The sequence below is a fragment of the Podarcis raffonei genome, chromosome 1 (genome assembly GCF_027172205.1).
Source record: "Podarcis raffonei isolate rPodRaf1 chromosome 1, rPodRaf1.pri, whole genome shotgun sequence".
Classification (NCBI taxonomy): Eukaryota; Metazoa; Chordata; class Lepidosauria; order Squamata; family Lacertidae; genus Podarcis; species Podarcis raffonei.
Window position 1 is genome coordinate 88,850,982 of NC_070602.1, and position 24,612 is coordinate 88,875,593.

General features: G+C 42.5%; 1 protein-coding gene across 4 annotated transcripts in view; it reads right to left on the minus strand.

Moving 5' to 3' along the window:
• Window positions 1-24,612, minus strand: part of CNTNAP5 (contactin associated protein family member 5) — a 312,663-nt gene that overhangs the window by 188,036 nt on the left and 100,015 nt on the right. For all 4 annotated transcript variants that reach the window (XM_053402908.1, XM_053402895.1, XM_053402900.1 and 1 more), the window contains one exon: window positions 508-655. In XM_053402908.1, the coding sequence (XP_053258883.1) occupies window positions 508-655 (148 nt within the window). The remainder of the gene's footprint in view (window positions 1-507; window positions 656-24,612) is intronic.

Consider the following 24,612-nt stretch of genomic DNA (forward strand, 5'->3'; position numbering starts at 1 on the left):
TAAAACTTCAGTTGATTGCTTATTAAGAAAACATTTCTTTCTAGAATAAAACTATTTCAGTAACAACTTGCTACGCTGGCATTTTGCTGTGTTTTTAAATAGTCATGACTAGGATATAATAAAAGGCAATCACAGGCACATGTTTCTCCATTATTAAAAATTAATTTAAGGCTGATTCGCCCATCTGCAGCAGAAGAAATTAAACTTTTAAAATGGTTGTGCTTGCATATATTATAATTCCGCAACATTGTAGGCCATTCCGCACATTGCTAAAAGGGCAAATGAGACAAGCAGCTGTTTTGCGGGTGGCATTACACTGTTTGTCAGAGAGTGGCAGTGACTACAGTTTCCTACTGAGTATACATCTGGTGATGAGTTCAGTTTGTAGCTATGCAGTGAGTGCAATGGTCTAGCAACAGAGGTTGTAAACAGAGGGAAGTTTACAATGTGGTACCCAGCAGTTCAGTAGAAATGTGGCATTTCTGCCAAATCATAGGAAATACTTACTGTATGTACACCCAAAAACTTCAACCCGCAGGCCAATATTCCCACTTGGACTCCATTTCAAAGGAATGAAGCGCACAAAACGAGCTTTCACTGAGTGCAGAAACTTATGCTGCATGACACTGTCAGCATTGCTGTTCCCTTGGAAGACCTGCAAAGAAATAAAATTGGTTAAGTTATGGGTTTTTCCCTTATTTAAAACATTTATCTACCATCCTTCGCCTTTGGGGGATTTCAGGGTAATGTACAAGCCAACTTCATATTATATATTTTAAAAAAAAAAAACACCAAGGGAGTATATTAAAAACAAAACTAAGAATTACAGCAGATTAAAATTCCTGGGTAAAAAAGAAATCTTGTGATGTAGCTGCCAGAGGGGAATATTCATGGAGGGTCTTCCACAATACGGACCCTACTAGTAACTACTGACCAGTCAATATCAGGAAAGGTCCTAGGACATATAACTAAATGGTCAGCCTGTCAGCACTAAGAAAAGGATGCTTTGATTACTAAGACCCAGCATGGGTTTCTAAAAAATAAGTCATGCTGATACATGTGAAAAGGATCTAGGGATCTCAGTAGACCACAAGGTTAACATGAGCCTACAGTGTGACATAGCAGCAAAAGAAGCTAATGCTATTCTAGGCTGCATCAACAAAAGTATAGTGTCCCGATCAAGGGAAGCAATAGTACCACTCTAGTCTGCCTTGGTCACCTGGAGTACTGTCTCCAGTTCTGTGAACCACAATTTAAGAAGGATTTTGACAAGCTGGAACATGTGCAGATAAGGGGTCTAGAAACCAAGCCTTATGAAGAATTGTTGAAGGAGCTGGGTATTTGTAACCTGGAAGAGAGGAGATTGAGAGGAGATATGACAGCTGTCTTCAAACATCTAAAGGGCTGTCACAAGGAAGGTGGAGCTTCAAGTTACAAGAAAGGAGATTCTGACTAAACACCAGGAAGAACTTTCTGACAGTAAGAACTGTTGTGTGGAATGGAATCACTCAGAATGTGATGAACTCTTCTTCCTTAGAGGTTTTTAAGCAGAGGTTGGATGGTGATCTGTCATGGATGCTTTTGTTGTGATTTTTACATTGCAGGGGCTTAGATTAGATGACTCTCAGGATCCCTTCCAACTCTACAATTATATGGTTCTGTGATTGCTTCATTTGGAAGTTACATAATATGGCTAGACTACATATTTATCTAAAATTGAAGATGGCAGGTAGATAGACTTATGCCTATGGCAATACTCTCAAGGTAATATATAGCCTTGCCCCACACAATAGTTGTGATCACAAGTCAAAAGCTACTAAAATCTAGGATGCTGTTCATTTAGCTGCACTTTAACCTGTTAATATCAGAATCCATTAAAAGGGGGTGTGCTGCTGTGTGAAACATTTTTGTCTTTAAACTGGGATTAATGTGTGTCTGCAGTGATGCTGATAGGAAACAGACAATCTCCTCAATTCCTCAACCTTTGGCAAAGCATCTGTAAAAAGCAGAAAGAACATTGCAGCTACACATGAGAGGAGAAAAGGTTCCCTTGGAAAAAAAGACTGTCCACTCATCAAGGCATAATAAATTAAGTGGCAGCATCAGGCACTGGCTGATGTGTCTATCTCACTTGATAGCACAAGCCCCAGGATGCCAAAGTCATAGCATCTTCACAGATCTGCACAAGCTGGCTACCATAATGACTATGGCGATTATCTTCCCTCTCACTTTATTAGGCAAGTAATGGGACAGGTCTGAACTGTAAATGGAAGGAAGGAGAGTTGGCACACCAACACGAACGGTGCGTCAACAGACTGGAGGTTAACTGCTTTCCCAGGGAGTTATTTCAAGTGGCTGCTAATGCTTTCTCTCCTGCCAAAGTCACAGAGCTGAGCTGAACCGAAGGAAAAGGAAAGACTAGGGAGGTGCAGATCCCCACATCACAGATGTTTTTTTAATTTGCACTGTTGCATTCCTAATGCAAGAAAGTGCAGAGGCATAACTCTGCCCACTGCCTTCCACTGAACAAACAGGCCACTTCACACCCACTAATTGAGGCTGAAATGCTGCACATGAAAAGTGTAATTAATTCCAATGAGATTTAGTGCATATGCAAAATTCTACGATCCATTTGACTATGCTGGGATCATTGACTTTAAGAAGCAGGCCTACCAAACTCTTTGCACCTTGTGAAGTAGTATATTTGGTTTATTACTTCATATCTTACAGCTATATAACTCTAAGACAAAGCTGGCTACAGGCTCAGGGCTTTAAAGGCAGAATGGTGACACCCTGAGTTCAGAATCACTTTCCCAGCAAGGCTGGATGGATACTGATAAATATCCTGAGCTTCAGCAAAGGTATTGGACAGGGTGGGGTGGGGTATGGAAAGGCAGATAGGAATGATAAATAATTTCTGAGCTCAAATTCTTATCTTTTATTTTTTAAAAAAAACACTAAGTGCCTACAAGGTTTAGAAAAAGTTAAAAAAGAAAAATGCATTTTTTTTCTTGCAATTCTTGCAATTTCTGCAAAATGAGCCAGCCTGGCTGCTCTGTGTTTATAGTCATTGAGTGAATTCAGAGCTGTGATTGATGATGAGTGGGCACCAGGAATCCTTAATGCTGACAGTCATGATCTGTCATCTACCTAGGTATAAAAGTCTGGGATTTCTTGGGACTTCTTATCATCCAAGCAAGTCACATTGTTTAATTCTGAACATTGCTGCCTCGCCTTTTCTTCCCCTCTAACGTTGCTACAGGCCTATCCCTCCAACACTCAGGCCCTGGTAGGGGCCAGTTTGAAGAGTTCCTAATCTGATGTGACCCTGAAAAGGTGCCTCAGCCAGCCATGATGACCACAAGTAGGATGAACAGAGGCAAAGGAGGACACAACTCGTGTAACTTTCATATTTCTGAAGAAGATTTTTCATGCTAGCAGGTCAAGATGTTCCCCTTCTTAAAAAGCAAGCTATTCCTGCTTAAGTTACACCTGCTTTTAAGCTTTAGCTTTATCATACAGGATAATCCTAAAAACAGAGGTGGCGAACCTCAGGCCCAGGGGCCAACTATAATCATCCAAGCTTCTCTACCCAGTGGCGTAGCAAGGTCAGGTGGTACCTGGTGCAAAAAAATTATTGTCCCCCCCCCCCATTGATTTATTTTTATTTTTATTTTGCCTGCAAAAATGGTTTGACTTGCTTTCATTTTGGGGGGAAGCCAGAGTGGTTGACATTTTTTTGCGGAGATTGCATGCCTTGTGATAAGGCAGGTGGACTGTTTTGGCAGTGGGAAGCCAAACCACACTGTCTCTCACAGACGTTGACTGCTGCACAGCATTTTGTCACCCCTCTCAGAGGTGACACCCAGGGCAGACAGCACCCACCTTGCTCCACCCCGTCTCTACCTTTCCCTTAGGACTCTCTCTCCAAGCCACACAACTTCTTCAGCCACACCCTCTTTTTCTATGCCTCATATCTCATTGGCCTCAACTTCCCATTCTCCATGGCTGAAATGTGCCCTTGAGCTTTGATATAGACTCTTTGTTTCCTAGACAGAATACAGTGGTGTGGGTGTGTAGAATAGCTTACTATATAACAGTAACATTTATAGTCATTGCTCCACCCACATTTGTCTCTGTCCCTGCCAGCAATTGACATGTGGCTCTGAAATCTTACTTGGAAGAGAATGTGTCCTGCATGCTGTTAATAGTCCCCCTCTCTGAGATGGAGGATCCTGGGCCTCTTACCATTCTATGGAAATGTATGTGAAGCAAGAAAGAGATATATGGATTGGGGGAAAGATATGGAAATTAAGTATGCCAAAAGCTATGCTCTATTTTCCTGCAGCTATGTTCCTCGCAACTTTAGGCATAATTCTTGGTCTTTGGAGACATCTGTCAGGACCTCATCCTACACTCGAGTAGGACCCTGGGAATAATGCTCCCTGACATTTTATATACATTCTTATAAGACTGTGAGAAAGAACCTGCCAAATTATCTAATCTACACTAAAATGAAAATATTCTCCTTCCTCCTACCCAAATTCTGTCAAAAATATCATGCAATACAGATAATGTAATTAAAACCACAACAACCCACCACTAAATAGCATTGAATAACAAGCTTAGTATATCATTTATTTTTTTAAAAAACACACACAAAAACCTTTGTTGTTTGGAAAGCTTGCCAAAAATATGTAGCTGTTAAATTAGTTAATTAGGTTGTTTATTTGGAGCCATACGTATAGGTCTGGCCATTTTAAAGACGTAAGCAGAGAAAATGGAGTATTTTCCCCAGTTGACAAGGTTACACTAAGATACTACCCTCCATCTCAATGTGTTTTGATTACATGATTCACTCAAGCAGAAACACCCATTATGAGCTGCTAAATAACACAAGTTCTCTGCTTCAAATCCCAAGCAAAATACTAACAATGTAAGTTTTTGCTGCAAAGCAAATTCTCTTTAGCACCACCAAAGTTTGTAATACTCATATGAAATCATTATTTTTTAATTTAAAACAAAAAAAATTTTTTCCTTCCAGTAGCACCTTAAAGACCAACTAAGTTAGTTCTTGGTATGAGCTTTCGTGTGCATGCACACTTCTTCAGAAGTGCATGCACACGAAAGCTCATACCAAGAACTAACTTAGTTGGTCTTTAAGGTGCTACTGGAAGGAAAAAATTTTTTTTGTTTTGACTATGGCAGACCAACACGGCTATTTTTTAATTTGTTATGATACCCAGGCATCGATTGCATGACCACAGATTTAGACTGAAATTCCAGAATGTACTTTGCTGGAAGTAAACTGTATTGAAATTAATGGAACATGGTTTCAAGCAATCATGGCTGAGAGCACTTTGTGTGATCTCAGAGTGCAACTCAGATTAAGCAGAATATTCCACCTTGACTTGGTGGCCCAGACAGCTAGGCTTCTCAGCTGGCTTCAGCTCTTACTTTGAGTTTACAAACTAGCAGGGCAGGTGCTTAGTTGGAGACAGACATTCATCCTTTGCTTAGTAGTCAAGCATCTGCTTTGAATACAGAGAGTTCAGGTTCAATCCCTGACATCTTCAGGTGGAGTGGGTAAGGTCTGCTGTCTGAGACCCCGGAAAGCCACTGTCAATACTACTGAGCTAAATAGATTGACCAATGGCCTGACTTGGTTTAAAACAGCTTCCCATATTAAAGGACTGGACTCAGGCTATTCTCAATCTAAAGGTAAAGGTAAAGGTACCTCTGCCCGTACGGGCCAGTTGTGTCCGACTCTGGGGTTGCGTGCTCATCTCGCTTAAGAGGCCGGGAGCCAGCGCTGTCCGGAGACACTTCCGGGTCACGTGGCCAGCGTGACGAAGCTGCTCTGGCGAGCCAGCACCAGTGCAGAGCACGGAAACACCGTTTCCTTCCCGCTAGAAAGCGGTACCTATTTATCTACTTGCACTTGGGGGTGCTTTCGAACTGCTAGGTGGGCAGGAGCTGGGACCGAACGATGGGAGCTCACCCCGCTGCGGGGATTCGAACCGCCGACCATGCGATCGGCAAGTCCTAGGCACTGAGGTTTTACCCACAGCGCCATCCGCGTCCCCCCGTTCTCAATCTAGGTCTGGCCTATTATAATACATTAACACCACATTCACCTTTACCAGCAACATTTGTGCCATCAGTGCCTTAAGAATGGTCAGAGCACACACATAATATTTAGGGGGATCACTCAATCAAGCCATAGGTTCATTCTTAGGTACTCACAAAGGGTGCCTTACACAGTTGCAAAAACATGATATCAGTAGCATAGCTAGTATGTTAGTGGGGCTGGTGGTGGAACACTATCAGGAACCCCTTAACACATTTTTGGGAGCTAAGAGGCTATTTGAGTGCCCCCCAACTTATTGTTACATTGTGTAAACAAGACAAGGCAGGTCTCTGTCTATACATAAACCTTGTGTGAGCCAATTGTATTCTTAAGAATGCGGTGAATATGTTTAGTGTCTAGCAGTGGGGAGCAATGCTTAAAGCCTTTGCATATTAGTCTCATCAGTAAGAGGTTAACCAGCTACCACTGTAGTTCTTATTCCTATACTTTTAAATTAATTGGCCAGCTTTGTCCAATGAGATGACCCCAGGGAGATCTCTCTTATTCCACACTATAGTGAATTCAAATGAGAAAAAAATATGATTTCATTATCTTACTGCATTTCACAGGTAACAGTATGATAGCACCTCTAGTCAGACCTCTAAAGTAACACCATAGCAGTGGATATGGGGTAGAAGGGTCAATTTCCCTCAGGAGAATCCATCTCTACTTAATGAGCTAAAATCCTTGGCATTCTAAATTCTCTTTAAGAAAACGGAATTATAATGAAGTGCTTATGAAATATTTTGACCCCAGAAGAAATCTCATTTTCACCTTATATATGTTCATTGGGGGGGGGGGCAATAAGAAGTTGTGTTTTGGACTTCCATGGGTGGGGGTACATCCAAAGACCCCTCTGTTCATTCCCACCACCTTCCTCTCCCTTTGCACAAGTGGCCACAGCCACTGGGATGTTCAATTCCCATTTTATATTAGGGATTAAGTCAGTGCTACAGCACACTCTTCATTACCCCCAACAATGACAAAGATGCCTCTCTCTGTGCAGTAAGGCAGCCTTCCTGGATTCACAGACAATACCCCACAACAGTGAGCCAGTGGTCCCACTCAAGAGCACCTTGGTACAGAATGAATAGTCCAGCAGTTTATTCTGGCAACTTTACGTCAACCTTCTTGCAGGAGTTTAAAATATATTGTTCTTCCCTTCCAGAAACATCCTGCTTCCCTGGGTGTTGAGGCGACAGAGTCCACTCAATAAGGTCTAAGTCCCAGGCAGTGCTTATGCAGCCTTTCAGGGACTCAGGAGGACTTCCTGTTACACGGGAGGGAACTGCCACATGGATGAGCCTGAGTTGGAAGTTCTTTGTGTTATAACAAATACCATAAGCAATAAAATCCTGTGTTAAGTACATTGTATGGTATTAAAGACTGAAGTACTCCTATTTAAGATGGCATGTGGGCACATTTTCTTCTCCAGACTCTTTCCCTCTTGAATTATTTTAAGCTTTGTTGCTTCCTTCCATCTGCACAGTTTTAATTACGTAACCACCAGGCATCAACACAAAACCTTGCAAGGTGCCTATTGATGCCTGTCAATAGCTGAATTTTTAACAACAGGAAGCTGTGTAGAAGTTTTCAGACAATCTTTTTAAAATGAGAAATGTCCGTTTCTCATTATGCTCCTAAGCGTAAGTGAGAGTGGGAGACATGTGAAGTGGGATCTACAAATGACATTTGGCTAACGGAAAAAAGAGAAGCAGGTATAACACAACACTTTCAAGAGGCGTTAGAAAAGCTGTCTTCAGCATTTCCGCAGGTAATAATCTCAGCAAAAGCTCCCTTGAAATATGACTTTGTGGATATTACCTCTTTAAGATGGTTGTATTTTACTGTGTAAACCAAGAGAGACTCTCAGTTGGAGCTGAGTTTACAGAATAAGCAGTCACTTACATGCTTTCTCTCCATACAATACTTATAACTTGTTTTAATAGTTATAAATCATTGTAAATAGGTTTTAGATATTGACAAGTAGGACCACCAACAAAATGCTGCAGTATACCCCCCACAAAAACCTTGTGCTCAGTTCCTCTTTACTCTGGATTCCAGGATTAGAAACTCTTCCCCTTCAGTTGGGAAGAGAGAAGAGGTGCAAAAAGCTTACCTCTGTGAGTGAGTGTGGTGGTGGGGGGGGTGATATAGGTTCTTTTCAGCACACAGATAGGGTTCCTGGTGAGGTAACGTATGTACACTGTTTTGCTGTCCCCACAGTAGCCATTTTGTGTTATGCCCCATACCCATGACGGCCATTTTATGACTGGTGCCCACATAACTTTCACAATATTCCGAATGTACCCACTGGCCCCCGAAGGTTGATGACTCCTGGGGCTCAAGCAAGCTGATTCACTCTCTTTCCTTCATTTTATCCCCCCCCCACACACACTCACAATCATGTGGCTTCTAGTTACCACTGAGAATACTAAGTCCTCGTTGGATAGTTGTTTTTGAGGTGGCTGGCCCTTTTTAGCTTTTAAAAGATATTTCAAACTTCTAGAAATGTCAGGGATCCCTGGAACATTCTGATAACACCCTATTGTTTTGGCTCAGTTCCTGCTGGTTATTCAGAGTAGATAGGTCCAAAGATCCATTAATTTTAATAGGTCTAATCTGGGTAAAACTTAGTTGTAGACCTTTCTAAGTTTGTTATTAGAATGAGAGAGTTACAAATGTTTGTTTTCTGCAAGTTGTTTTGGGCAACTTGGATCCTGAGATCCAAGGATCTTGGGTCCTTAGCAAAATATGATAGCATGGCATTATCAAATGGATAGCTGATGTAAGTCCAGCACAGGTTAGAGTAATTGCACTGAGTATCAAGGAAAGTTGGAATGGAGAAAAAGTTTGCAGGAGAAATACTGTCAAATGAAACCAGCTGGGACAGCTCAGTCTTCCAGTACTCTTCACTGTATTCAAATATCCAGTAGATAACTGAAAAAGATTTAGATTAGAATTTGATCTCTTTATGAAACCAAGTGTAGCTACAAAGGTAGAAAGGGAGGTTATGTGTCTTTTTCAAAGTGTTAAAATTATGCATGGTGTGGAGAAAGCAGATAAATAACAGTTTTTCTCCATCTCTCATTACACTAAAGATTAATACTAATGGATCTATGCCATTGTTGCACTGTGATTCCACCATAACCATGACCCCAACTTGACAACCGCTGATACAAAGCTAAAAATAAAGGAGAAGGGTAGATTGCAAACACAAGTTTTCTCACAATCTCCTATAGGCATGAGACCACAGGACTCCACTGACTAACACTCCTAATGAAACTCAGCACCACTGCTGCTACTTAAGGCACCACACACAACCTGCAAAAACAAGGCACACTATCCAGGTAATCAAGGAGGACCAGTGACCGTGCCCATTTTATTAATTTATTTATACACCACTTTTCATATTAAAACATTGTACCCTCCTTTGAGCCCCAGCCAATCAAACCTCACTAGGTCATGCTACTGTTGGGAGCAATTCACTGGTAGATCACACTGACCTGGACAGATTATATGGGGAAAGGCAGTCTCAGAGATAACCCAATCCCAAACTCTCTAGAGATTTATAGGTCTAAAAACCAACAGCTTAACCTTGACTAATCAGCAGCCATTGCCGATCCTCACCACCAGCAATATGCGGGTGCGTAGGAAGTCCCACATGGCTGCATCATCCTGCGCTACCAGTGGCTTCTAGTCATCCAATTATAAAATTGCCAACAATAGCTTGGCCAGAGCTGGAAGTAAGTTCTCCTTGTCACTTGGGTCACTAGAGCTTCCATTGACAAAGACAGACCCAAGAGCACCCAAACTTGCCTTTTGAGAGAGAGTGCAACCACATTCTGAATTCCCTGTTCCCAGACCCAGGAATTTCTCACTCACAGTGCCTGCCTTATCAGGATTCAACTTCAGTTTATTTTGCACCCCTTTGCACAGGCAACTCAAGGAACTAGCCTTGGTTTGTAAGTCTGAGCAATGGAGCTATGCTTCTCCATTATTCCTGTTTTACGCAGAGCACCTATTTTTTGTAGTTACTTGATAAATAAAATCACAATTAATAGTCTCTTCCTATTCAACTAGTTGTTGATGATAACATGGATGCTGCTTTTGTCACTGAAGGGGACAATTTTGTCATGTTATTAAATTGTCATGCATCAAACAAGGATTCACACCTAGAATCCATTTGATGCTGTGCTTTTCTCAAGACTCCTAAACTTCCATCACCCACAGCCATCTCTTAGCATTTAAATCAATATGTTTTGTGTTCTCTCTGCCCCGCCCCATCTCTCTCCCCTGTACTTAAAGCTAACAAGTGATAGTGCTTGACTTTTGGGAGGGAGAGTGGGGAAGTGTGATTTTTAACAGGATGCAGATTTCTATTTTGAGCTTCCCCCACCCCCGCCAATTTGAAGGGAAGCCAAAGCAAACCTTACAAATGCAGAATGATTCACTAGGGATCTTTACAACAAGAACAACATGATGCCGACAAGCTGGGGTGGGGAACTTCCAGTCTGTGGGCCAGGCATTTTCAGGGAAGCCACATCCACCTGCCCTTTACCTGATGCCATACATGATATTGGGGTGAGCAAATAAGGGCAGGGCTTTAAAGGAACAACCAGGAGCTGAAAGTGGACTCCTGGTTATTCATTTGCTGTTAGCTGCCCATCTGCTGATAGGCAGTAGGAGTGTGCCTTGCTCAAAGAGGGGGGAAATGGCTCCCATTGAATGGAATGTGCTTCTCCCTCCCACCTCTGATTTTTTAAGCTGCCCCATGTGTCTCCCTTCTACCACCAACATAGGAGATAGAAAGGAGCGCCCCCCGTGCCCTGTGGAATGCTTGCAAAACCTTTTGCTACCCTCCCTGTGCTTTTCTTTGCTCCTCTGACACTGGGCAGGATCACAAAACCCCTTCCAATCTGCAACACAGGAAAGTTGAAAGGAAGGTTGCAGGGCAGGCATGGGGTTGGTTGATTTTCTGTTCCCCTTCACCATCCCCCTGTCACCACCACCATTGCTGTCAGAAAGAAGAGAAAGAAACCAACGTTTTAAAATGATCAGGAGGGACACCAAATGCAGGATTGCCAGCTAGCCACATTTTGATGTACGCAAAGAAATACTTTTTGCCATCTAAAAATGGAGCCTGCAAGATCCTCTAAAGTTGCCTATCTGCACCGCTACTGAAGGGTGCATAACAGAGTCTTCCTAAGATGGCAATGCTGAACTATTCTACAGAGTGCATACAGATTTGTGAAGTGGGAAGTGACATATGGTATAATTTGGAAGGGCTTGCTGGAAGGCAGTTAAATTGTGAGCTAGTGATAGATAGAGGAGTTGGGGATCTTTCATCAATGCCAGGCTGTCAGCTTTGTAGGCAAAGTGGCCCCACTGAGAAGCAAAACTATCTCTGCATACTCAGCTGAACCCAGATGTTTACAGAACTACAAAAAAATTAAAAGGTGCCCACAAAAATCTGTGCATGTATACACTCATGTGGCAGAGGAAAGTAAGCTGCAGGGAGGAGTCATTCAAGCAACCTCCTCCCTCCCCCTGAATGAACCTGGAGATTACCAGAGTGTGTGTGTCCATGGCTTGGCTCTCCCTGTCCATAAATGGTGAACCAACCAAAGGAAAGCATAGGCGCTCCTGCCACAGAGACCACGTCTTTCATCAAAAATTATATTTGTTCTTAATGGAGCCCCTCTCAATATCTGTTGCAAGATGGGAGATGGAGGAGATCATTAAGCAAGGACAAGAGGGGGAGACAAAAGTAGCAGAATAAACAACAGAACACGGGGTGGGGGAGAGAAGAATATCAGATCCAGCAGCACATTATGGACACAGCTCAGCATGTTGTTATAGATCTCACTTGCAGAGACTAATAGTGTTACTCAGGGAGTCAAGAACAAAACTCTGCCACACAAAAGTAAGGTAAAGGCTTCCTTAGCTATAGGTTTAGCCAGTGCACTGCATTTCATCTGAAGATCATAGGGTGGCTTCCAACACAAATTACAAAATGTGAACAAAAAAGACATAAAAAAGAAAAAAAACTAACTTCCCCCCACAAGCACATTTAAAAGGACATAAAATGTTCATCAGCCCAAGGCCTGGTTAAAAAGAAACATTTTCCCTTGGCACCTCAAGATATGCAATGAAGGTGCCAGGCGAGCCTTCCTGGGGAAAGCATTCCACAGAGGTGGAGCCACCATAGAAAAGGCCTGTTTTCATATTGCCACCCTCCAGACCTCTCTGATGTCGATTGCTTTCCTCTTCCCTTCCCATTTTGTTTTTCTTTTATATCTTGTCTATTAGATTGTGAACCTTATCTTTTAATGAATGTGCAGAGCACAGATATTTCTAGGTGCTGTTTAATAATGACCACTCCCCACATCAAATGGGGGGCATACTTTGTGTGGACGTGCACAGCACCCCTGATCCTACATGGCTCCTAACAGTATTGCCTGGCATGCCCCGCCCCCGGCTGGGTACCTCGAGGTTCCCACCCAACCTTGGACCGATCCCAGAGGGGGAGGCATTGCCAGGGGAGTTGGCCAGTTGGGGGTGGGACTTCCCTACCCACACAATAGACGGTGGAACTTACCTGGGGGATCACAGTCGGCTCCATAGCTTCTCCCACCCCACCCTCCCTCAGTTAAGCTTTCCTTTGCAGGTTAACTTCTTCTTCACAGGTGTGCTGGCGCTGCTATGTATTGGTCACTGTTAAAGGGCCGGAAAGGAATTTTCCTGCATTGGCAGGTTTTACCTTCCCCATAGCAAAATGTCACAACTTTGGCGGTTTCTGGACTTGGGTGGAATCCTTTAGTCTTTCTTCCCTAAAATGGGGGAGGGGGACCATGAAGCAGTGACCCACGCCTCCCCCCTGCGGTGGCAATCCCAGGGTTCCCCGTTAAAGGGGTTGTTCTGAGGGGAGTCATTGGCCATACGCCGAGAGGCTGTCATTGGTCTCCCCCACGTTGCGGTGAATTGGGGGGCGGGCTCTCTCCTTGAACAGACGTTCTTCAGAGCCAGTCCAATCCCCACTCAATCTGGATAACCCTGATGTCTCCCAGGCCCCCGGCTGGGGACTGGGAGGGATAAACGCCCAAGGCCTAAGCCAAGGTCTCTCTATACCTGAATCTTAAATAAAGTTGTGGCCAATTTTCATCCCATAACACAGTGTCGTGTGTCTTTATTCCATGTGGGAGCCAGCCTTGGGTTGGGGGGGTCTCCGCCTGTCTACGCAATGATAATAACAGTAATACTAATAACAGTGCATTAAATAATAATAATAATGGTAATATTGCAAACTGATCAATGCCAACCCAAAATACAGTCATTTTTGCACTCCCCCTTCACAATTCCCTTGGCACCCACCTAATTTAATTGAAAAGCACATTGATTCTTTTCGGGCACACAGACTGACATGACCTTAAAACTGAAGCGTGGCTCATTATATGGTAACAATTGTTCTTGATACAGTTTTTTCTCTTCACCACCCACATTCACAGCAGCACAAAGAACGATCTGGGCCCAGTACTTTGCATCCAGACCATTGTGCTTTCCCCCTTATTAATTTGACACAGACAGCAAACTTCCTCGGGCTGCAATCGTTAACTCTCTCTCTGACATTTGTGGTTACAGATGCACGCAGTCAGAGAAATGGCACTGCAATTAAATAACTACTAACCAATGCAAACACATCATATAACACCAGGCTATGATGCAAATGTTCTTGGTTTCTATTTTAATAAGACCAGTGACACTGCCGGTTAACAATGAAGGCAATAGGCACATTATAAGCTGGCAGGCAGACATTAGGTAACACAGAATTCACAGCCTAGGTCTCTGTAATGAATGCGCTAAAGGAAAGCATCTGAAGTGTACTCTTCTTAATATGCTTTGTCTCTTTTTCACTTGAAAGCCGGTAGAAGGAAGCCAGATTAGTTTACAGGGTTCTCCCCCTCCTCCCGTAATACGGAATAGTAGGCTTGGGGGTGTAATTTACTTGCTCCTGAAATAAATAGTAACATAGGTACAGTTCTTAAGGTGGTATAGTCACACAGAGTGCCTATTCAACACACCAGCAGAGTGTGCCAATGGAACAGAAATACACCAGACAGTTCTAGGTTTACTTGCACTGTAATGCAGTTGCACTGCTTATAAATTACATACGGTTGTAACATACAGACCTTCTAGGAGCATACAGTCTCCTGGCAATGTTTGAACACATACTAGGCTCAGGGCAAGGGCCAGGAGCAAACTTGCTTCAAATTGTATTTATACTTTAGATTGTGCTGAGTCACTCTCGCATGCTTAATTAGCTGCAGGTGCAGGACAAACACACCCCAAATTAAGCAGCACACCTAGTTTAACCCTTTCTTGTCTCCCCCTTGCATACATAAACCCTTACACACTAACATACAGTGGTACCTTGGTTCTCGAGCAACTTAGTTGTCAAACAAATCGGCTCCTGAACACCGCAAACTCGGAAGTAAGTGTTCTGGTTTGCAAATGTTTTTCGGAAGCCGAACGTCCGACGTGGCTTCCACTTGAGTGCAGGAAGGTGCTGCAGCCAATTGAAAGCTGTGCCTTGGTTTTCGAATGGTTTTGGGAGTCAAACAGACTCCCAGAATGGATTAAGTTCAAAAACCAGGGTACCACTGTATTTGTCATAGGGCAGTTGATGGCCCTGTGTGGGGAGGGGATAGTCTAGTTGGAACAGAATTAATATACTGCTATTATATTGGCTACAGCAGAGAGGACACCATAAATAAATAAATAAATAAATAAATAAATAAATAAATAAATAGACAGACAGACAGACAGACAGACAGACAGACAGACAAACTTTGCTGTCTCTACCTCACCACCCTGCTGCCTGGGAGTCGTACAGGGAGGGGCTGCTGAAATTTATGGACCTGTGCCAGCAGACCAGAGGTTCCACTCCACTCCTATAGATTGCAAGGAAGCCATCCCCCTTCTGGTTGTGGGTGTCAGGGGCACTGATATCAATCTTATGTGCCCACCAGCTCCTGATCCTCTTCCAGGTCCTCTGCCAGCCTGCTTCTACACACTGTCATTTTACCTGTGGAATTTTAAAGGATTTCAGTGTAGGATGGCAAAAACATTCTGAGAGATGCTAGAGGTAAAGAAAGCCATAGATGAGCACTCAGATTATCCTGGCCTCTGCAGCATAGATTGTTTAATAGAATGGGGCAGTGCAGCACTTTTAAAACCTTAACCGCTCTGGCTATAAAATACAACTCCACTGGGCTCTTCTTTTAGAAGAGTTATGACAAGTATAATCAATAAGGCTTGTTAGCATATGGTGTGAAAGGGTCCAGAGGACTCCTTCAACTCCCTGGGTGCATCATTTGAAAGGGCAATAGGGATATATCACTGCACTGTGCAAGACAATAATTCCATTCAAAGTCCCAGGTTCCGAATGTTTCATATGAAAACATTAAATATTGTCAGAAATTCTCTGTCTTTCCATTGTAACATTGGTCTTCACAACAGGACATAAATTCAGCGCTGATTTAAAACTGATATAAAACTGCAAGATGTTTCAATGAATTGTTGCCATTCATTAATCACCTATCCATATGTTTTTGTTGACTGGAACATATAATAGCCTAGCATACTAGAAAGCAGAGGCTTCTGAGATCTGATATTTTCAGTTTAGACATTAAGGGCTGCTCTTCACTAGAGCACTCTTCACATGATCATTGTGTGGCCAGCTTCCATGCACAGGGATCATACACGCAGCTTGCATGCAAAGGGACAGGAGTGGGGCTTTCCATCCCACTTCAGTGTTCGAAACTCCCACTGTTCTAGGCACATTTTGCGACAGGGAATTTCATTAGTGCAAGCAGTTTCTGAGCTCTAGGCGCAGTAGTGCGCCTAAGATTTCAGATTAAAACTGCAGAGTAGAAGGAAAGGATGACCTTTTTCTGCCTCCCCACTTCCAGCTACTCTGTGAAGACAGGAGAAGAGACCTTCTGAAGAATATTAGGGGCCTGGGCAGGGGAAGGACTAGACTGGCCACCCCCAAACTCACCCCTCCAGATGTTTTGGGACTACAGTTCCCATCATCCCTGACCACTGGTCCTGTTAGCTAGGGATAATGGGAGTTTTAGTCCCAAAACATCTGGAGGGCCAAGTTTGGGGATATCTGGACTAGACCATGTGAAAAATGAACATAATATTTTAGCTGCAGTTCATTCATTTCCAGCTTTGTATTCTTGTTATAAAAAAGTACACCTAGGCTTTCCATTGTTATACCCATAACCTAGGTTTAAGGTACCATTTAGCTCCTAGCTTTCATATCTCAGTTTCTCCCACTTCCAATTCAATGCCCATATGAAAAGCCATATTTACATGCAGGGAGGAACCTAGGACAATCCTTGGGTAGCAGCCTAACCTTTCTTGTGTGTGCTCATCATGTATAAGACTATATGTTGTGGAATACATTGTATACACATCTTAAACATAGAATCTATGGGACCCCCCCCCCCCGCATGTCAACTTGGATAGCTCAGTTGGTTAGAGTGTGGTGCTGATAATCCCAAGGTTGCAAGATTGATTCCTGTGTGGGACAGCTGCATATTCCTGCATTGCAAGGACAGATAGACAGACCTCAGGATGGCTTCCAGCTCTACAGTTCTATGTAAAGTTGCCCTACGTTTGGACCTTGCTTTGTGTTTTCTTTCCATGTAGAAATCCCTTTCCACATGGATCCTATCCAGTATTTTCAAAATATCACCTGGCAATTGGAAGAAGCAACCTAGTGTTAACAAAAACTCTGGATGACTTCTTAAAGTAATCAGCAACCCTCCTGTTGCAACATTGCCCCTGCCTCCAAATCCATGCAGATTAGTAGTGAAAACTGTAGCCAGACCACCAATCAGCAATCTCTGAATCATATACCTATGAACCAATCACTGAATTGCCTCTGTTGATCTCATGGAGGCTGTTACAGTAAAGTCTGTCAATCCTGAAGGTATCAAACAAAAGCATGCAATGTCCAATTGAGCACAAATGGACAGGGGGCCACATTCACTCAGCATGTGGGTAAAACAACAACTGACCTATGCACAAACATTTTAAGAACCATAAATCCACAAGACTGGCAATCAATCAATCAATCAATCAATCAATGGAACTACTGGTTGCAAAACACTTTAATTTAGATAATAACAGTCCATCTGATTGAACAATTATTGCAATAAATATGCAATCTGATCCAAGAACATTGGTAACAAGAAAAACCATCTATTTTATTGATTTATCTGGTTATAAAAGTATTAGATACTGCTAATTTGTACAATACAACATGACAGTGTACGACAATATATACAATAAAACATCATTAAAACAGTACAAAACAGTCTGCATATATACTACAGCAAATACATCTAAATATTCCCTCCTCACTGCACCATTTGATTCACATCAGAGCAGCTAAAGAAGGTGGAAGCCTTAAGAATATATATGTTTTCCTTTTCAAATATATCTCTGTTTTATTAGTCAATGCAATAAATGTTTAGTTTTAGTGGTTAACAGCATCCTTCCAAGATCCAGAGCAAACATGCCTGAAGTGCTGTTTGATGCTTTAAAAATACTCTCTCGTGTGTGTGTGTGCGTGTGTGTGTGTGTGTGAGAGAGAGAGAGAGAGAGAGAGAAACATTCTTGTAATGCCCTGGAAGATATCTGTCATAAAGACATTGCAGATGTTCCTAGTATGCTTGACACCACAAAAAAATGCATCTGTTAACACACAGCTTCTTTTATGTCCCATAAAGATACATTTTGCAGTCCTCTTTTCTGTCCTATGTCCTTGCACCTCCAAAGCATGAATATGGAGAAGCAACAACCAAAGCTGCCTTCAGACCCTGTTTGAACTTCATTCATTTAAAGCAGGGATGGGGAACTTCCAGCTCATGAGCCAAACTAGCCTCACCAAGTTTTCTAATTAGACCTGTGAGGCAATATTTCCCTGACAGGCCTATAAGAACTGCTGCAGCTGCTACCACCCAGGAGGACTCCCCTGCTCAGCGCCTGAGGGCCCCAGTCCTGCCACTCACAACCTGGCTCAGGGCGGGGCCTGATGGGCTCTATAAAGGACTGCTGCCACTGCTGCTGCTGGGCAGAGAGGGCTCCATTTTGTTTTATTTTTGTTTTTTGTTTAAATTGCTGTTATTTTTTACCTATGTCATTTTAAACTGATATTAATGCTGTATTCTTAGTTTTAGATTTTGATTTATGTGGATATTGTTTCCCATTTGGTTGCGCATTTTTTTAATGTGGTTTATTTATTGTTTATGACTTTTGTAATTATGTAACTCTTTTTATGCTGTAAGCTGCCTTGAGCATTGTTTTTTAACTGTGGAAAGGCAGCATACAAATAAAAAATGATGATGATGATGCCACAGTCACCTGCCCCACACCTGTTGACGTAAGATGACCAGTGTGAGGCAGCCGAGGATGCCACAAAATTCTAATTCAGAGGGCCAGGCCCCCCAACTTATATGGCAGCCACGCACACATGCCACAGGGCATGCTGACATCATGTGCACATGCTGCGGGGCATGCACGCAGGGCACACTGACAACACACAGCCCCAAACTCCCTAAATCATGGGGGCAAGGTAGCGCATGTGGAGGCAGGTAAAATCACAGCTGTAGGGGAACACCTCTAAACCTTAGAATGTATTCCTCTGCAAGCAGGGCTTGCATTCAGTGCCTTTTAAATTTGCAAGTGCAAATCCTGCTGGAATAAGTTCCACACAGGAGCTCCTGATCAGAGTGTGGCCAAATCCCTGTCAAATGCCAAGCCAAGGTGGTTTTAAATTGAGTGCCAAATACACAGCTCACTAGGATCTGAGCTTCTGCGCAAAGCAAATCCCTGATTAGAGTAGGGGTTTCATTTAACAATGAATTTTAGTGCTGCTTTCTGATGGAATTTTTGCAGCTGTAGCTTGAATTCAACATTTGGTTGAAAAGGAAGAATTAGGGATGCACTTTGAATGTGTGACTGATTCTTTCTTTGATTTTTGAATCAATTGCAGCCATACAATGTCAGGTGACTGAGAAGCTGATGGCCCCATACACCTGTCAGAAGCGTCCCATGTCTGCTTTAAAGGCATGTCTAAACTTAAAATGTTAACCACAGTTTTCATTGCTTCCTGCTAAAATATCCCGAGAATTGTAACTCTTGTGAGGAGATTTCTACCAAATAAGTTTTAGCACCTACAGAAAACTATAATTCTTTGGTAGAAGATACACTATCTCCTCCCAAACCAAATAGTCTTAATGTCTTCGACTTTTCATTGTATGACTTACTGCCTAGTTCCGCATAACTGCCACCGCCATTCCATTCTTAGGTATCCCTGTACTTCTTGAACCCAAAAATGAAGCACCCTAGGCTCGATTCCGTACTTGCCAGGCCTCATCTCAGATTTGGAACAGGATTGCACTGTTGTTTCCTATGCCTTAAATATTAACTTCCTCCCAGGAATACAAGTCTATGAAATGGTATATTGAGCAGAAACCAAATCAAGGCAAATAGTATCTTCTCAAACAAAACAAAGGTGACTCAAATGAGCACAGAGATAAATATATCACAAATGAAAGGAGAGAAAGTTCTCAAAGGAGATGAATCCAATTCTAAAAGTAACATAAAAGAAATAAATAGTCGCTTTTTAATTTGCAAATTGGAAACAACCCCCCATTCAAGTTGTGCCTTATAGAAGAAACATTTGAAGAACTCTTGGTGCTCTGGTTATTTTACATAGATGATTAATCTGGTTGAAAATTCTTAAGGCTGCATTCTCAGCCCAAGGGATATTCAGCCATCCCCTTTAATAATCTATTCTAGAAGGCTTCATCCTCTTATCACTTTCCTGATTTGCTTTCTGTCTCCAGAGGTCTGTAATATATACAAGTATTACCTAAATCCAAAAGCTAAAACTGATTGAATTTTATAGCACTGTGTTATACACTGACGAAAACAAAACAGCGCATGAAAACTGTACTGGGACTTGGGATGAAATTTTCATTTCTATTTTTGTTCAAGCATATCCCCCCACTTTCTTAATATACAGGTAAATTTGTAAAGAAATGCTTCAAACAATAGCAGCCGAATGGATATGCAAGCTTAATATGTCATTATTTTTAAATACTTTAAGAACCTAACTGTAGTGGAATGAAAGCTGAGAAATAAAGCTGCTACCTTCAGCAAGATGAAGCTGCATGGAATACTGGTACTGGCTATGGATGGTCACCCCTCAGTTTCCCATCTGATGGTAGGACCCCACATCCCTCAGCATGGGTGTAAGGTCAGTTCCCACTGGTCCTCTGCAACATTGAGTTGGGTGAATGAAATCAAGTGCCTACAATTACAAATGCATAGATGCTCCACACAGTTAAGAGCTCTGCATGATCAAGGGGCACAACAGCAACTGCATTCGTGCCTGTGCTCTTTTTGATACATTCTGCTCAATGTGCAGGCATTGATTGATACACCAATGTCAGGCACAAAGGCAGCAGGCTGAGGTCCGCTCGATTCACACAGTTAATATATATTGGATGAAAACATGGAAAGGCATTCAGAGTGCATCAAAGAGGGTGGGTGCTCTAGTATACAAACAACTGGAAGCTGACTTGAAAAAGGCTTCCAAATAACTTTGGAAAACCCATGCAGATGGGAAGGGAAGGGAAGGGAAGAGATGGGAAGGGAGGGAAGGAGGAGGAATGTCTGGGGTTCAGGCAATCAGCCGCTGCTCTGAATACCTAAGCATACTGATGATTACCTAGAGTACAGAGACTGCTCCTGGACAAAAAGGCAATTCATTGGAGCCTACTAATTTCTGTCCTTCACTACAAGAAGAAACAGATGTGGATAGCATCACCGTCTTGCCAGTAGATGGCGGGAAGTGTGTCCTCACTTTCCTGCTTAGTAGGAAGGGACACTCCATCAAAATATTGAAATACCTGTCTCCGCCTTTTGTTTTGCCCAACAGAATTTTGGTGGATCTTGGAGCAGTTGGAAAAGCAGAAGGCAGGCAGAGGGAGTGTTCTCATGTGTTTTGCATGCACCAACTCCAAACATATCAAAAACATAAAGCTCCAACACAGGGATGCTTGTATATTTATACACACTCACCTGATATTCTTTTCTCATGTTAAAATATGTTATCACTGATATTTTGTTTTTGCATCTGCTTTATATTGCTGGTTTTAAAGTTTTTGCACTGATTTAGGTGTTTTAATATATTTTTAAGTACTGCCCTTAGTTGAGGAGGAGGAGGAGGAGAAGAAGAAGAAGAAGAAGAAGCAGCAGCAGCAGCAGCAGCAGCAGCTGTGTAAGGCTGTACAGCTCTCAGTACTGGAAGTTTGATATACATAACAGGGAGTGGACATTACATTCTCCTTTGTCAGTTTCCAAGAGCATTCAAAGGAAGACTTGCTTCCACCATGGACTTCCATCAAAAGCGCTCAGTGGGAACTAGTGTCTGGGATCTTCTGACTAACAATAAAGGAAGATGTGGCTTCATCCTGGGCTGAGTGAAGTCCACACCACCCCCACCCCACTTGCCTCCCAGGTCCTTATTGGGTCTCTCACCTTACAACCCAAGGAAGACCAAGAATGTGGGGGGAATGCTGCCCAAATTCATATTTCACATGTTATTTCTGATTATATGTGAATATATTTTTTAAACTTGATTGTTTTAGGCATACAACAGCTTTTATAAGCTGTTCTGAAAGCATATTGGGGATATAGAGTGGGTTAAAATATTCTAAATAGACAAATCTGGCTGCATTGTTGAAGGAAGAATGTCATTATCCTCCGGAGTTTGATCAGCTAAAGCAAACTTATTCTTTTATTCTTAAGCCAAATACGACCTTGCCAGTTCTCCATCTCCCACAGCACTTTCTCACTCGGAAGAAGTTCGGAAAAGGGCAACCAAAATGATCAAGGGAATGGAACAAGTCCCATGTGAGCGAAAGCTTTGGGGCATTTTAGTTGAGAGAAACGACAAGTAAGAGGTGACTTGACGGCGGTGTGTGAAATTATGCATGGCATGAAGAAAGTTGACAGAGAAAAGTTTCTCTTCCTTTTTCATAATACTAGAACTTGGAGATATCCAATTAAGTTGAACACTGAAAGATACAAGCCAGGCAAACTAAAGTATTTCTTCACTCAGCATGTATTTAAACTATCGTATTCACTCCCACAAGAAGTAATGATGGGCACCAACTTGGATGGCCTTAAAAGAGGATTGGACAAATTCATGAATGATGAAGTTATCAGTGGCTACTAACTCTGATGGAGATGTTCTGCCTCCACGGCTGGAATCAGTAGGCTTCTGCATACCGCTTGCCGGGAATCACAAGTGGGAAAGTGCTGGCCCGGTTTTTAGTTTTTCCATAGGCATTTGGGTGGCCACTGTGAGAGCAGAATGCTGAACTAGATGGGCCATTGACCTGATCCAGTAGGCTTTCCTTACATTCAGACAATCAGCCCACCTTCTGCCCTCAATAACTGCCTCTAGTCAGTCACTGAGTAGCTGATCTAGTACAGTGGTACCTCAGGTTACAAACACCTCGGGTTACAAACACTTGGGGTTACAGACTCTGCTAACCCAGAAATAGTACCTCAGGTTAAGAACTTTGCTTCAGGATGAGAACAGAAATCGTGCTCTGGTGGCGCAGCAGCAGCAGGAGGCCCCATTAGCTAAAGTGGTGCTTCAGGTTAAGAACAGTTTCAGGTTAAGAACGGACCCCTGGAAAGAATTAAGTACTTAACCCAAGGTACCACTGTACAGTGGTACCTCGGGTTACAAATACTTCGGGTTATAGACTTCCACTAACCCGGAAGTAGTACCTCGGGTTAAGAACTTTGCCCCAGAATGAGAACGGAAATCGCATGGCAGCGGGAGGCCCCATCAGCTAAAGTGGTACCTCAGGTTAGCAATGGACCTCTGGAATGAATTAAGTTCATAACCAGAGATACCACTGTAGAAACAGCAGAGTCCTCACTTTATGAGTCAACAAGTGACCTGTGGGACTTCGGGGTTGGCGGCTCCGGCAATGGCGGAGCTCCTCCGATCGGGAGGAACTTGCTCTGTGAAAAGCAGGGTCTGACCGCCACAGCGAAGGCGGAGACCCATTGAAATCACAAGCGGGAGAAGCTTGTGAACCTGGGATTTGGCTGGCACCTTTTGCGCCTCCCCTACTCGCGGGGAAACCCGGTTTCGGGAATCCGGAGCGACGTGGGGTGAGTGGCGCGGTGCTTCGAATTGACTGCTTCTTTCACGGAGGGAAGCCGCATTGCTGTTGGCGGAGAGCGCTGACTTTTTCCTGTGGACAATTGGATTTTAAACAACTACCCGTGAGTAGAACGGAATATTGGATCTTTAAATACCTTAATTTGGCACCGAAACGGGGAAGGTCTTAAACAGGAAGTCCGCCTTCCCCTTTTGTAAATAGATTGAAGCAAAGATGTTATAAGCTAAAGTCTTTGAAAGTTTTTGGCAAAGAGTTCAAGGACTATCTAAAGAAATATTACAAAATTAATGAAAGCTAGAATGATGTTGGACTGGAAAGTAAATGGTTACTATTAGCAATGGTTAAGACAAGGAGAATAAGGAAGATTAGCGTAAATCTAATGTAAAATAAGGGAAGATTTGCTGAGTAATTGATTAGAATTTGGAATACAGAAAAGGGAGGCATGAGGAAGTCGAGGAAGAAAGGTATAAGAAATTAAGATATGAAATGGTACTTGTTTTTTGTTTTGTTTCTGTTTTTGTTTTTTTATGTATTTGTTGTTGTTATGTTATGTTTGTGTGGTTATAAAAACTGTTTAATAAAAAATATTTTTTTAAAAAAAAGAAAGTTTTTGGCAAAGGATTAAATTTTCATCGGTTAAAATTACAACCCCCCCCCCTTGAAAGCAGGAGAAGAGGGGGGAAACTTTGGACTTAGCAAGCCTGCAGGAGAGTGTGAAAAACCAAATTACCACTGCTCCAAACCTGGTAAGGGCTGCCAGAAAGAGTGAAGTTTTGGGAGAGTTCATTGACTGCGAACAAAACATTTTTGACAGCTAGTTAAATAAGAGAAAGATACTGTTTCCATTGTCCCCTTCTGCATTTAAAAAGGAGGAAAAGTAACTGGAAATTGAAACTATTTTTATAGCTTGAATTGTGTCTGAAAGGATTGATACAAGTGGAGACTGTTTCCCTCTAGAGGGAGTTTTTGAAACTGTCACAGGAGTGCAACTGGGGAATCACCAGTTGCAAGATAAGTAATTGTGAGAACCAGGGATTGACCTTGGACCACTCAAAATGTTGACAGGAGAAGCCATTGTGACGGTATTATGCAAGATAAGCTACTCGCTGGAACAGCTTTATAAGAAGACGGATGACATGTCTTTTAAAATTAACAACTTGGATCAAAAAGTGACTAATTGGAGTCAAAAAG